The sequence below is a fragment of the Phyllostomus discolor genome, chromosome 10, assembly GCF_004126475.2.
Source record: "Phyllostomus discolor isolate MPI-MPIP mPhyDis1 chromosome 10, mPhyDis1.pri.v3, whole genome shotgun sequence".
Lineage (NCBI taxonomy): Eukaryota > Metazoa > Chordata > Mammalia > Chiroptera > Phyllostomidae > Phyllostomus > Phyllostomus discolor.
The window spans coordinates 1,500,983-1,513,924 of record NC_040912.2 but is presented as its reverse complement, the minus strand read 5'-3'; the positions used below and the strand labels follow the sequence as shown (position 1 = coordinate 1,513,924).

The 12,942-nt window shown below is 68.4% G+C and overlaps 1 protein-coding gene across 4 annotated transcripts in view; it reads left to right on the top strand.

Moving 5' to 3' along the window:
• The window catches only part of GRB10 (growth factor receptor bound protein 10), a 112,434-nt gene that overhangs the window by 83,058 nt on the left and 16,434 nt on the right, over positions 1 to 12,942 (top strand). For all 4 annotated transcript variants that reach the window (XM_036010383.1, XM_036010382.1, XM_028525461.2 and 1 more), the window contains 3 exons: positions 993 to 1,134; positions 11,204 to 11,360; positions 12,757 to 12,872. In XM_036010383.1, the coding sequence (XP_035866276.1) occupies positions 993 to 1,134; positions 11,204 to 11,360; positions 12,757 to 12,872 (415 nt within the window). The remainder of the gene's footprint in view (positions 1 to 992; positions 1,135 to 11,203; positions 11,361 to 12,756; positions 12,873 to 12,942) is intronic.

Here is a 12,942-nt window from a genome sequence, read left to right as displayed (position 1 = left end):
TGGCAGGGGAGGGGGGAGCCCCTGGGAGGGGGGAGTTCCAGAGAAACGCCGGAGTGGGGGAGGGAGGGGGCAGCGTGTCGTTCGGAAGCGGTTCCGTCAGGGCTTCGGGTGGGTGCAGCCAGGCAGGCCCGGGCCCCGCGAGCACGGGTGGCTGTGCCTCGGGGCGGCAGCTCCGGGAAGCACTCGCTCTCGCTCCGTGTCAACCGCCTCTTTGTGCGCGGGGGCGTTCCCGTCACAGTCCAGATGCGGACAACACGGGCGCCTCTCCCGACGTTTTGTTCGGTCGAAGATGGGCTCCATTCAGGGCCGTCAGAAAACACGCCCTCGTTCACAAAACCCCTCCGCACGTCAGGGGTTCCCGGGCCAGGACTGCGGCGGGCGGGGGGAGGCGCGAGCCTGGTCTGTGATGTGAGCCTGCGGCACTTCCCGCTGAGGCAGGGAAGCCGCGCCGTCCCCTTGGAGTCGAGACGGCGGCTGGTGTGACTGCACGTGCCGCTGCAGCGAGAGGCACACCGATGAGGCTCGCCGTCTTGGCCCCGTGCACGGGGCAGTCCCAGGGCTGCAGGTGTCGCAGCACCATGCGCCCTCTCCAGACTCTGTCCCCACGGAACACAGCCCCACACCCCACGGGCCCCGCCCGCCTCTCCGGCCCACTGCCACGTGCGGGCTCGCCCAGGGCCCGTCCCTCTGTGGCGGCCTTCTCTCCCGTGGCCCGTGCCCTCGAGGTCCGTCCAGGGGGCGCATGTGGCAGAACATCACACCTTTTCAAGGGGAAAGAGCATCCCTTTGTGGGGGGGCCACACTGTGCCCGCTGCCCACGCGCAGGTGGGTGCACGGGTCGCTTCCCCCTTTGGCGGTTGTGAACAGCCCTGGCGTGATCACCGAGTACCGATCCGTTCACCTGCCTCTTTCCCTTGGGTGTGTCCCCAGGAGTGGGGCTGCCGGGTCACGTCAGGTGGTGGCTTTCAACCGGCGGTTGTCTCTCCCCGCAGACGCCTGCAGGAGGAAGACCAGCAGTTCAAAACCTCGTCTCTGCCGGCCATCCCCAACCCCTTCCCGGAGCTGTGCGGCACAGAGAGCCCTCCCGCGCTCACGTCCGGCTCCCTACCTCCGAGCCAGGCCACGGCGACGCAGGTGAGCGCGCCCTCGGGACGGGCGAGCCGGCTCGTCGCTCTGGGAAGAAGGGAGGGGAGTTGTGGGGTCTCTGCTCCTCGTTCTCTTCCTCTCGAGATCGTATCCGCTGCCTTGCAAGGCTTTTTTAACTTAGTGGCCGAAATTTCGTTCATTCGGTCAGGGATGGGCCTATACGTTTTAGGAGGGATCTCGTGAAAATGGCTGAAACTTGGTAACAGTTTGTGCTTGAAAGACGAGCTCTAGTTTCCTGAGCCGGTTTCACCGCCACGCTGTCTTCAGCGCCCGGTAGCTGTGGGCGAGCACGGCGCCGGACGCCGCTCTCCCGGCGCCTGGCCTTGGGCGTCCTGCAACGGGCCCCCAGCGGGATCGTGCCTTTGAGTGCGGTCAGCTCCAGGCGGGGGCGCTGGCTCCGCCCAGAAGGTGACCGCTTATGCCCGAGGTGGGGCTGCGCGGCGGGCCGTGCGGGCCGTCGCCGGGGCACACTGAGGCAGGGAGGGTTCCCAAAAAAAGGCCGCGTCGCCGGGAACCGACCTGCCAGGGCTGGGCTGGCAGCACCGCCCCTCCTGGCTGGCGGGGCCGGGGCCAGAGCGGTCCGGGCTCCGGGGGAGACGCGGGGGTGTCCACCCCAGCGTGAGGGCGGCGGGATGAGTGTGCTGCGCCCACCGTGACGACAGAGGCGTCTCCCATGCCCCACGGGCTCTACAGTCTGTCTCCGTGTGGTCTGTCTCCGTGCGTGGGGTCTGCTCCTCAGGCCCGCCCCGAGGGGCAGGCGTGGGCGTCCCCTGCCCTCTGTGGTGGGGAGACTGAGGGCCGGTCACAGCGTGCCGGGCCTTGCTGGGAGCAGCGTGCACAGCGGGGCTGGGTGTGACCGGGTGTGAGTGGGCCCAGCCCTGGGGCCTCACCCTGGGCGAGCCTTCGGCTTGGGGCGTGGCCTGGCCACGGTCCGGAGCGCCCGTGCCGGCCGCCGGAAGGGCTCCCCGGGCCCCGGGTGTCCCTCTTCGGCAAGAGTGTTTCCGGAGTTCCCTGCCTCTCCTGCTGGAGTCACTCCCTCCCGCGCCCTTGGTACTTTTCCACGCCTGCCGTCCCGCAGGGCGACGAGCCTCTGGGCCCGTGCCTGCAGGTCCTCCTGCCCCTTGTGGGAGACGTTTCTCGTCACGCCCACCCGCCCGCCCCGGCGCGCTGCCCCGATGCCGACCTCACGCCTCCAGACGGGCCACGCCGCAGCCCCGTCCGCACGGAGGGCGTGCGGCAGAGGCCCGTCCGCAGCCAGAGCTGGCCGGGCCGCGGCGCCCGGTCACGTGCCTGACGTGCCTGTGGGACGCCTGCCTCCCCGGTGACCCTCTGCCTCAGAGAAGGGTCCAGATGGGTCATCTGTGGGTTGGTCACGAAGGTTGTTTACAGAGTCACTCGCCCTGAAATAAGGCCGAGAAGACATTATCTGGCTCCCGCGGTGGCGGCTGGCTGGCTGGCAGGCAGGCAGGCGGGCGGGCCCCGCCCCCGCCCCCGCCCCCTCGGGCCGTCCAGCTCTGTGAGCAGAGTCAGGAAACCCAGGAATCCCGCTCGCTGCTCTTCTCGGGGTTGGCGCCGGTCCCCCACGAGAACATCGTGTTGGTGCCTGCGTCTCTGTCGCACAGACCCCTCCGCCCCTGGGGCCCAGCAGGCGCGGGCACTCGCAGGGCGTGGGTGCCCCCACTGGTGTGCAGACACCTCAAGGATCGGACGGTCCTTGGTCCCCACTCAGCTCTGACCTTGGGTCTTGTGAAGGGCGCACGTCACATGGTCGTGTTGTCGGCGCTGCAGTGGAGAGGGGGCCGGGCGGCGGCGATGGTGCGGGCAGGGCTGCTGCTGATGGGCGTGGGCCGGGAGGCCTCCTGGTCTTCCCCACAGGCTTGGGGGGGGGGGGGTGGTGGGGAGCTGGCGTGCCCTGTCCTTCCACGGGAGTTGGAGGGAGCTGCCCGGCCACGCTCTCCCAGACGGCCTGCACGCTGCAGGGGCGCCCAGGGGACTCCATCTTGGGCCGAGGAGAGCGAGCTGTGTCGCCGGAGGGGCTGCCAGTGCAGGGAAGCAGTGGGGGTGGGGAGGCCAGACCCTGCAGCTCTGCCCGGGGACCCCAGCCCCCGGGGTCTGGGGTCCCTGGGCAGCTCAGAGACTGGTGCGTCACGCACTCACTCTCAGGCTGCATCAGGCTGGCGGAAACGAAGGCCCTGACTGGCCCCAGTGGCGAGGATGTGCATGTGCGTGTGTTGGGGTCTGGGGGCCGAGGCTCTGGGGGCCTGGCCCCCGGTCCTGAAAGCGGCACCCCCCCCGCCCCCCGCTGCTCTGTAGGCTAGGCACGGGCTGCTCACTCTCCCGTCACCACGGGGTAGAGAGAGACACTGAGGCTGTGTGTGCCTGGGCCGGCCCCTCGGGCGTGAGGTCAGGGAAGGTCCCGATGGGAGGAAGCAGGGGCAAGACTGAGCGATGGGGCAGGGCTGGTGAGGAAGGACAGGGTTTCCCAAGGGCACGCCTCTCTCGCTGAGTTCCAGGTGAGTTCTGAAGACTCACCGGCACTTCCAGGTGGCTTGGTGGGCGGGCCTTTCAGCCAGGAAAGCTTTCCACGCAGCTACAGGCAGCAGCTACACACACACACACACACACACACATGCAGGGTGACTGGCCACAGCAAGTTTTCCCGTTTGTTGTGTAAACACTAGTCCATACTTTAACCCCATTTTTAATAGGGCACAAATGTGTCTTCGTTCCAAATCAGCTCTTCTTTCTTTACTTCGTTTTAAAAATTAATTTTCTGGAAGTAAACTAATTGCCTTGCACGGCTTCTGACACGCATCTACTAGTGAGCGAAGTCGGGTCTCCCGAGGCTGTGAGGATGGCTTCGTGAACGGCCCAGGCTGGTCACTTCCCAGCCAGTACCAGTACAGTGGGAGGGGGGTGCAGCCGCCTCCCCCGCCCCCACACCCCATGCAGGCGGCCTCCAGCCTCCGGCCATCCTGGAGCCAGGCCTCCTCCCGGTCCCTCCCCTGCAGCCGCCTCCCACCTCGCCCAGCTCTCTGCTCTCAGCCCCTGCGGGGCGGGCCCACCCCGCCTCTGCTGCTGCCTTCAGGGGGCCCCAGGGGCACGGGGCGGGGGCACTTGGGGGAGCCCTAGAGTGGGTCTGGACAGGAGCCAGAGGGCAGTGCTCGGACCCACGGTAGGACAGGGGACAGCTGCTGTCCGTAGTGGTCACTCGTGGCCTGGCCAGGGCCAGGGCCAGCCCAGGGTACACGTCAGCACATCCCCCCCGCCCCCCCCCCCCCCCCCCCCGCTTCAGAAGACAGAGGCCTCTCTGCTCTCTCTGCTCAGCCCCCCTCGCGGGCACCTTTCCCCGCCCCTCTCCTGCCTGCTTTCTGTGACGGATGGGTGGACAGCTGCGGCTTCCTCACCACCCCCGAGGCCCCACCCCTCGGGGGACCCAGAGTCCACGGGCCATGGGGGTGACTCAGGCAGCTGTGCTGTGTCCCCTCCCAGGGGCCCCTCTGTCCCCGTCACCACTGTCTTTACTCCACCCAGCCTTTGGCGAGCTGGTCCCCCGAACCCTGTGCCTCCCTGCACACCCTGAGGGCACTCGCCCACCCCAGGGCTTCTGTCCCCATCCCCCACCCCCCCGGCAGACCCACCGTCTTCCCCCTTGAGGCCGGCCCCTCCTCTGCTGCTCTTCTGGAATTCGGAGGGAGGGGTCACTCCTAGCTCCTGCCTCTTTTTTCTTGGCCACCACAGCCAATCAGTCATGTGGCTCCGCTGGACAGTTTTCTAGAGAAGGGATGTAAAGCATTTTTGTTGGTTTTTAAGATTACAATATGCAAATGGAACGTTGAGTTACCGACTCTCCGAGGAAGTTGGTTTAACAAAGACTTTTTTATTTTCCTTGGCCACCTCTGGGCAGCCCGGCGGGGTCCCTGCCTCCCCGCTTCTCTGAGGGGCCTCCGGCTCAGGAAGTCGGGGTGCTGCACACAGAGCCGCAGCCCCAGCCCCAGCCCCGGGGGCTCTGCGAGCCCGTCCCCCTCTGCCAGAGGGCTGGTCCCTGAGGAAGCTCTGCGGGGGCAGCTGGGACACCAGGTTGCAAGTCCCCTGCCTCCCTGACACGCGGCGCAGCCCTCAGGACCAGCACACGGCTCTGGGAGCCTCAGCGGGCGCTCACAGGGCGTTTGCTCACGGGGGGCGGGGGTCGGTCTGGAGCACCCCCCGGCCCATCAGGCAGGACCCACGGCCACACCGTGCCCCTCGCCGCCGTCCTCCTGTCGCCGTGTGGCACCAGGGGGTCTGTGGGTGGCAGAGGCACCCTGGGCGAGGCGCGTGGGCAGCGCTGGGGTCGCCCTCAGGGGCCGCAGCGTGGCAGGGACGGCCAGGGCGGCCCACTGTGCTGCAGCAGGGGGCTGTTGCCGCAGCGAGACCTCGGGGCCCCGAGCCCCGTGGGCGCGGGTCGTGGCCATGTGGCTGTGCTGGGCGCCTCCCCACGGAGGCTCTGGGCCGCCCACTGTGTCCTCCTGGGTCCTGGTCATCCGTGACGAGCCGTGGTGGGCCCCTCTGCCTTCCCACGCGGCCCGGCGCGCCGAGAGCCCGGCACCTGCGGTGCCCAGCCCGCACCTCCCGGAGGCACCCGCTGTCCCGGGAAGCCGAGGGAGCCGCACGTCCCTGCACCCGGGAGGTCCAAATCGGGTCTGGGAGCCTCTGGCCGTGCCATGGAGAGGGAGCCTATAGGGTGGGCCCCCGGAGCTCCGCTGCCGCTTCTGCCCAGAACCGCTTTCTGCCTGATGCCTGTGGGCCCCCGAGAGCCGCGTCGGCAGAGGTGCCGAGTTGTCTGCTGTCGTTTTTAAGGTGATGGCCACCGTGCCTTGCCTAGATTTCCTGGGCACTCTGCAAACACCAAGGTGTCTCCGCTTGAACAAGGCCCTTCTCCGTGTATGTTCTAACTTCATGGCTCTCGGGAGTGTGTCCTTGTCACGCTGGGGACAGGTGGACAGGACCTCTGGTAGCACTACTGGGGACCTCTCCCCTGAGACTCGTGCTCTCTCTGCTCACCCCTGCGGTCTGCAGGCCGGCTCTTCCTGCCCCGGGAGGAAAGCACGTGCCGCGGAGCCTGAGGGCGGCCCCTGCCAGGCCGGGCTCCCTGCTGAGCTGGCGGGTGGGCGCAGGGCAGCCGGCGGAGCCCGGAGTGGGCGGCAGGCGTGAGCCCGCCTCCCGGGCCTGTGGGTGGGCAGAGAAGCCCAGTGACAACAGGACGGGCCCCCCAGAGGGGCAGAGGCCCGGGCGGGAGCCCACAGGAGGGCCTCGCACCGGCAGCGGGGGCCGAGGCCCGGAGGACGGCTGTGCCCGGAGTTCCGCCCGTCGGGCGCGGCTCTGCTCCTCTCCGTCCACACAGGGAGGCCTTCTCACAGTGCTTTTGTTCCTACTCTGCAAAATGTGGCCATAAAACCAGGTTTGTCACAGTAGCAGGCCGTGCACCCCACTCCAGAGCAGTTTAGAAAACACGGACAAGCAGACCAGGGTCGGTTCTCTTGAGGAGCCGACCTGCTCGGGGTGCGGAGGCCCCCCCTCGGGGCCCGTCGCCGCCCCTCCCTCGGGGCAGTGCGCCCAGGGACTCTGAGGTGGTGGCAGGCTTCCAGCAACTGTTTTGTAAGGTATTTTTAGAACTTTGACTTTTTAAGAAAGGATTTGCAGCGACTTAACGTATTTTTAATTCTCACTGAAACCCTGAGACGGAGGAGCGCATCAGACGGGTTTCTGCTTTCCCGAGCGTGTGTCTCGTCAGTGTGACCAGAGCCACGTGGCGGCTCGCCCCCGCCCCCGCCAGTCCTCGGGCCCCACGGCGCTCCTGCGGTGTGGGGCAGAGCCGGGGGAAACCACAGCTCTGCTTTCTCCTGCGAGGCGCCCAGCCCAGCCCCGCTGCTGCCTCGGGCGGGTGTGCACTTCCTTTCCTCCCGGCCGGCCGACCAGCAGGGCCCGCTCAGACCGGGGCTCCGGGGCCCCAGAGCCAGCGAACAGCCCCTGGGGGGGTGCGGTGCTGCGGCGTCTCCTGGACGGGCCGGGGGGCCTGCAGCCGGTGCCCCGGGTTCAGATCCCAACCCCTACAGATTCATCTCCTGGGCCTGGATAAGCCACGCTGCCTTCCCCAGGCTTCCTTTCCTCCTCGGGGGGGGGGGGGGGGGGGGGGGGGGGGGGGGCCGGGCAGTGACAGCTGCAGTCTCAGGGCCCCTCCCCTCCACCTGCCCCAGCAGCTGCCTTTCCTCCTCCCGCTGCCACTGGCCGGGTCCCACCCCCTCCAGGCTGGCAGCCTGGCTCCCTTCTCCCTGCTGACCCTCCCTAGTGCCCCCTCTTGGCAGGTGGGTCACCAGCTGGCACTCATCCCTGGCACTTACTGGCGTGTCCAGCTCATGCCATCACTCTGAAAAACGCACTTCAGTGGGACCTCAGAGCTTTGGACCAGGCTGAAGAGCAAAGAGAAAGCTGGCCGGAGAGGTGGTGCCCGCTGAGAACCTGCCGGCTGACTTGGTCTCTCACCAGCGGGCCCCAGGGCCCTCTGCTCAGCTCTGCCCCTGCACCGGCGGTAGCGGCTGTCCACCGGGGCCGTCCCACGTGGGGCAGTGTGCGGAGGGGCAGGGAGATGGCGGCACCCCGTCTCTGTGTGCGCAGGCGACCTGGGCCAAGGCCAGGCCGTCCCCTGCATCCACCCAGCACGAGGCTCGGAGCCTGCGGGCCCACCAGCGCCGTGCATTGGTGCCCGAAGCCGGCGTCTGCCTGCCGGGGGCCCCGAGACACAGAGCCGGGCCCCCCGGAGCACAGTGGGGGCCATGCAGACTGTGGCCCTTCCACCCCGGCAGGCACTGAGCTCCCGCCTCTCAGTCCACTCAGATGTGAGCCCCGCTCCCCCTCCGCGCAAACACTGTCTGAGCAGTGGCAGCGCAGCTCTGGGGAGACGGACGCCCTGCCACCTGAGGGCTGTGCGTTTGGCAGCCGGTGCGGCGCCAAGCCCACTGGGGGTGGGGGCCGGCGAGGCATCAGTCCCCCGACTAACTCCGAGAGGAGCCGTGCACTGTTGACACAGGTCACAGTCTTTAGTGTCAGTCTCTCAGTTCAAGAGGCAGTCACTGCCTGGTTTCCTCTGTGCTCGGGGAAAGCACGGGACAGTTCCGGGCGGCCGCTGCCAGCGGCCTTGCTCCTGCGCTGTCGCACAGGCCGGGATCTGCCTCTCGGCCGGGAGGTTGGCCATCTCAGAACCGCCCACCGGTTTGGGGTGGGGCGGCTGCGGGGTCCCTGAGGCCTCCCCCTGGGCGCCCTGCCTCGCCCCAGAGCTGCACCCCCAGGTTGCAACAAGCGCACGCCAGGGGCAGGCACAGGCGACTGTCCTGAGCCTGTGCCCAGCCGACCCCAGGAGGCCAGTGTTCCTTTCGGGTTCCCACCATGCTGATGAGGAAACTGAGGCACAGAGAGGTCGGGTCACGCAGCCCGGGGCCCACAGCCAGTCAGCGACGAGACCACAGCACGGCCCAGGTGGGCCCTCGAGTGATAGCCGCAGTGGGCCCCCGCCCTGCGTGGGGCAGGTCGGGAAGGCGGCCATTACCTCCGTGCACAGAGCTCTGGGCTCCCGTTCCTACCCTGGGCACCTGTGCCCACACAGAGACCGGCTCTGTGGAGCCGCTGCGTACCGCCCCACACAGGGCACCGAGGCCCCCGCCAGGGTGCTGCGGCCTGCTCCCTGCACCCTGCTCCCTGCGCCCTGCTCCCTGTGGCCTGCTCCCTGCGGCCCACTCCCAGCACCCCGCTCCCTGCTGGTCCCTTCTGGAACCGCTGGCTTTGAGAGGTGTGGCAGCCATCTGTTCCGGTCACACTGTCCTTCACATCTGCACTGGAAACACCGCCAGCAGCAGCCTCAGACGTGTGCCCGTGACGGCCCGTGCAGTAGTCGTCCGGCATTCTGTCGGGCTGTTTCATCCCCGGGCGGCAGGCCCGCGCGGGCCCCCAGCCCGGCTGTGTCTGGGAGGCAGAGGAGGGGCCGTTGACAGAGCACAGCTCAGCCTCTGAGGCCGGGGCTGAGTGTGGACCTTGGGGGCGGGGGCGGGGGCACCGGGAGAGCCGGGGAAGAAGGAGGCAGTGTGGCGGGAAAGACTTCAGAACAGGCGCCGCCCTCGATCTGGGGCAGGGCGAGGGACGCCGGCCTCGGAGAGCTGGGAAGCGCCCTTCCAGCCCTTCCAGGGAAGGACACGTCCGTCGTGGTCCCAGACGCTCTCAGAGACTCAGGAAGGAGGACACGGGGAGCAGGCTGACTCTGAGCCGACCGCACGCCGGGTGCAGGGGGCACGGTCGGCGGCCCAGTCAGCGTGTCGTCGTCACAAGGAGTGGCGCGAGTCCGCTCGTAGCTTCTGAGTTTGTTTTTCACATCAATACAGTTGTAGGAAAAGCTTTTGCCTCTGTTTCAAAGGCACATTTTCTTTGTTTAAGTTACATTTTATTTTTACAGACTGCCACATCAGCTGTATTTGAAAATTCAATTTGTGTTGTGAAAGTATCACTGTTATTGAGGAAATGTGGGTTCTGGAGAAAGATGGGTGGATTTCTTAGAAATGAATGTGAGCTGAAAGCAGGTTTCAGGGCTGCCGTAGCACAGGGTGTCTTTGGGGCTGGGGGTGCCCGAGAGGCTGCAGGCAGCCTTGGGGACTCGCCCCTCTGGAGGGTGATCTCTGGGAGGGTCGGGGACGGAGGGGGCTCCCGGCCAGACCGTCTCCGGTGCCACCCCAGCAGAAATAAACGTCAGAGCCGCAGCCGTCTGGGGCGACGGTGGGTGCTGCCAGGCCCGGGACCCCCAGCCCCAGGTTGCCGCCAGAGGCGGGGCCCCCAGGGGATGCAGGTGTCTGGGGACGTGGCAGAGGGCAGCGCTCAGAGGGCACACTCGCTCTGAGCTCCCTGCTTGTCACCTCAGGGCCAGGGCGGTGACAGGGACGTGCCCAGCGTTTGGGTCTGAGCCCGGCACGGGTGTCCCACTGTGGGCACCTCCACCGCGGCTGGTGCTCCGTGAAGTGGGGAGCCAGGGGCAGTGGCATCGGGCCCGGGGAGGGACCTGACTGCCCTGCTCAGGTGGTTTGACTCCCTGCCTGAGCACTGAGTGGGGCGCCCGGGGCAGCTGCCCTGCCGCCCGGAGACAGCCTGCCCACCGAGTCCCCGCGGCCGGGGTTGGCGGGCTGGCCAGGGCAGGGGCCGGCCCCCCGGGGACGACGGGAGCGGCCAGAGACAGACTCCCTTTCAGGAGGCCGCGGGTCCGTGAAATGCCGTCTTGTTCCTCCGACGCTTTTCCAGGCTGCGGAGGTCGGGCCTTTCGGCACCTCGTGCTCCCTGCGGGCTGCCCCCGAAGGTGTGTTCCTGGGGCAGAGTGTGCTCCTTCGGGCTCTCCCTGGCCCCCCTTTGCCTGGGAGCCATGTGCTCAAAGGGCCCTGGACAGAACCCAGAAAACGAAGCATGCTTGTCGTTTCATAGGGCGCAGAAGCCAGAGTTTTGTGACCATGTTCCTTCCCTGCCCTTCTCTTTGGCATTGACCCTTCAGCATGTCCACGTGAATCTTTCTCGGCTCCTTCCTAAGCCTTAGTGGACCGGAGACAGCAGGGGCGTGGCAGGAAAGGGGGACGGGGCCCTGGCCAGGGAGGGCGGGCGAGCCCGCGGAGGTCAGGTCAGGGATCCCGGGGGGGGGGGGGGGGGGATCCTCCCGCTCCGCCGGGTTCTGCAGTGAGCGGTGCCCGCTGCGCCGTGCGGGACCCCCGCCACCAGCCACGCCCCCACACAGGGCGTGGAGAAGCCCCGCCCACCCTCGGGCCTGGCCCTGGTCGCAGCCTGAGCATCACGGAGCACGACCGTGAGCATGCCGAGTCGCGCTCTGGCCCACGCGGGGTGCGGGGCGTGGACAGTGACCGTCTGCGTGCCCGCCGCTGCAGGGGCGGCGGTAGGCGTGTTGGCGCACGGCGGGGGTTTCCTCTTCTGGGGCCCCGGGGTCCAGGGTTCGCCCCTTAAGCCCCGCGCCTCTCATCGGTGGGCGCCCTGTGTGTTGCAGGACGTGAGAGTCTTCAGTGAGGATGGGACGTGCAAAGTGGTGGAGACCCCCGTGGACATGACCGCCAGGGACCTGTGCCAGCTGCTGGCGCACCGGAGCCACTGCGTGGACGACAACAGCTGGGCCCTGGTGGAGCACCACCTGCACCTGGGGCTAGGTAGGGAGCGGCGCCGCCCGGCGGGGGCTGCCGTGGCCCTGCCTGTGCAGCGGGCCGCCTGCTGCTGTCCCCGCCCGCTCTCCTCTCTTCCTGAAACGCACCTGCAGCACCCCCCCACCCCGAGATCTCGGGGACTGGCCCTGGTTGGGGGGAGCAGTGGCTCCCCGGGGCCTGCACCCGGTGGGGAGTTGCCCCCCGTGAGGGGGCCATGGAGGAGGGTGGGGCGTGCCGCACACCGTGCTCTGGGGCGGGCCTGGCACCAGCAGGGTTCTGGGGCCACTGCGGAGAGCAGCCCGTGCCCGCGCCTGTGCCCACCAGGGCCGGTGCACCCGCTGGCGGTGGGCGGGGCTGTGCAGGCAGGCCCCTGGGGGGTCCCATGGTGATCTCTGAGCTGGTTTGGGAGCTTTCACAGGGCAGGGGGTGTGCACGTGTGCGTGTCAGTGAGTGTGTGAGAGTGCGTGCATGTGCACTCACGAGCGCAGAGCGTGTCGAGGGCCAGTGTTCTGGTGTCTGCCCTCCTCGGGGGTGGGTCTCAGGTGGAGACGCTTTCCGGGTGTCTGTGTCGGTCCTCTCCGGAGGAAGCGCCCTGCGTGCGCTTGCAGCAAGGGTTCTCCCTGGAGCATGGGCTCCCCCGGCTCGGAGCGGGCGGGAACCCCACCATTCGGCGATCCCCGGGCGCGCTCCTGCGGCTCCAAACGCGACACTGGGGAAAGCGGCCACGGCGTCGTCCAGTGGGACCGACGGATGCCACTGGGGAAGAGGGCATTGGCGCCCTGGGGGGAACTGGGCCCAGAGGAGGGCTCTGGAGGGACTGGGCTGGGCGGCACACGTGCCGGGAGCTCCTGTGCGCACGAGAGCCCTGTCCCGGTGCTCTCCTCCTTCCCTGGCTGCCCGGCCCGCGGGCGAGAGCCCTCCTCTGGGCGTGGGTGCGTGGGAGCGTGGGCTTCAGCGCGGGGGACGAGCGTGCTCGCAGACGGTGCGGCTGCGGCACAGCCCCCGCCCCGTGTCCGGGCACTGTGGGCCGTGAGACCGGAAGCACAGGCTCGGCACTGTGCTCCACGTCCCCTTGCCTGGCGCCGTCCTCCACTCCGTCTCCGTGGCTCCCGCCGCCCGTGGGCTTCATGGGGGGGCCCCCCCACCGTGTCTCAGTGCAGGGCCCAGCGTCTGCCCCCGCCCCTCACTGTCCGTCTCGCTGGGTGGAGAGGAAGTCTTCCTGCTCCTTGTCCCACCCCCCTCCCCCCGTGTGGCCGAGCATCCCTGGGGGCTGCTGTTCAGTCCCAGCTCGGGCACCCCCCGCGCCCCCGGGCCTGTGGCGTGGGGAGTCGGGCTGACTGGGGCGCTGCATGGAGGCGGTGCTCCGCCCTCCGCCCTGCGTTCACACAACGCTCCCCCCCAGAGCGGTGCCTGGAAGACCACGAGCTGGTGGTGCAGGTGCAGACCACCATGGCCAGCGAGAGCAAGTTCCTGTTCAGGAAGAACTACGCCAAATACGAGTTCTTCAAAAACCCCGCCGTGAGTCTCGGCTCCGGGGGCTGGGCGGGAGGGGCCCTTGCACTTCTCCGGCGGCTGCCGGGGGCTCTGG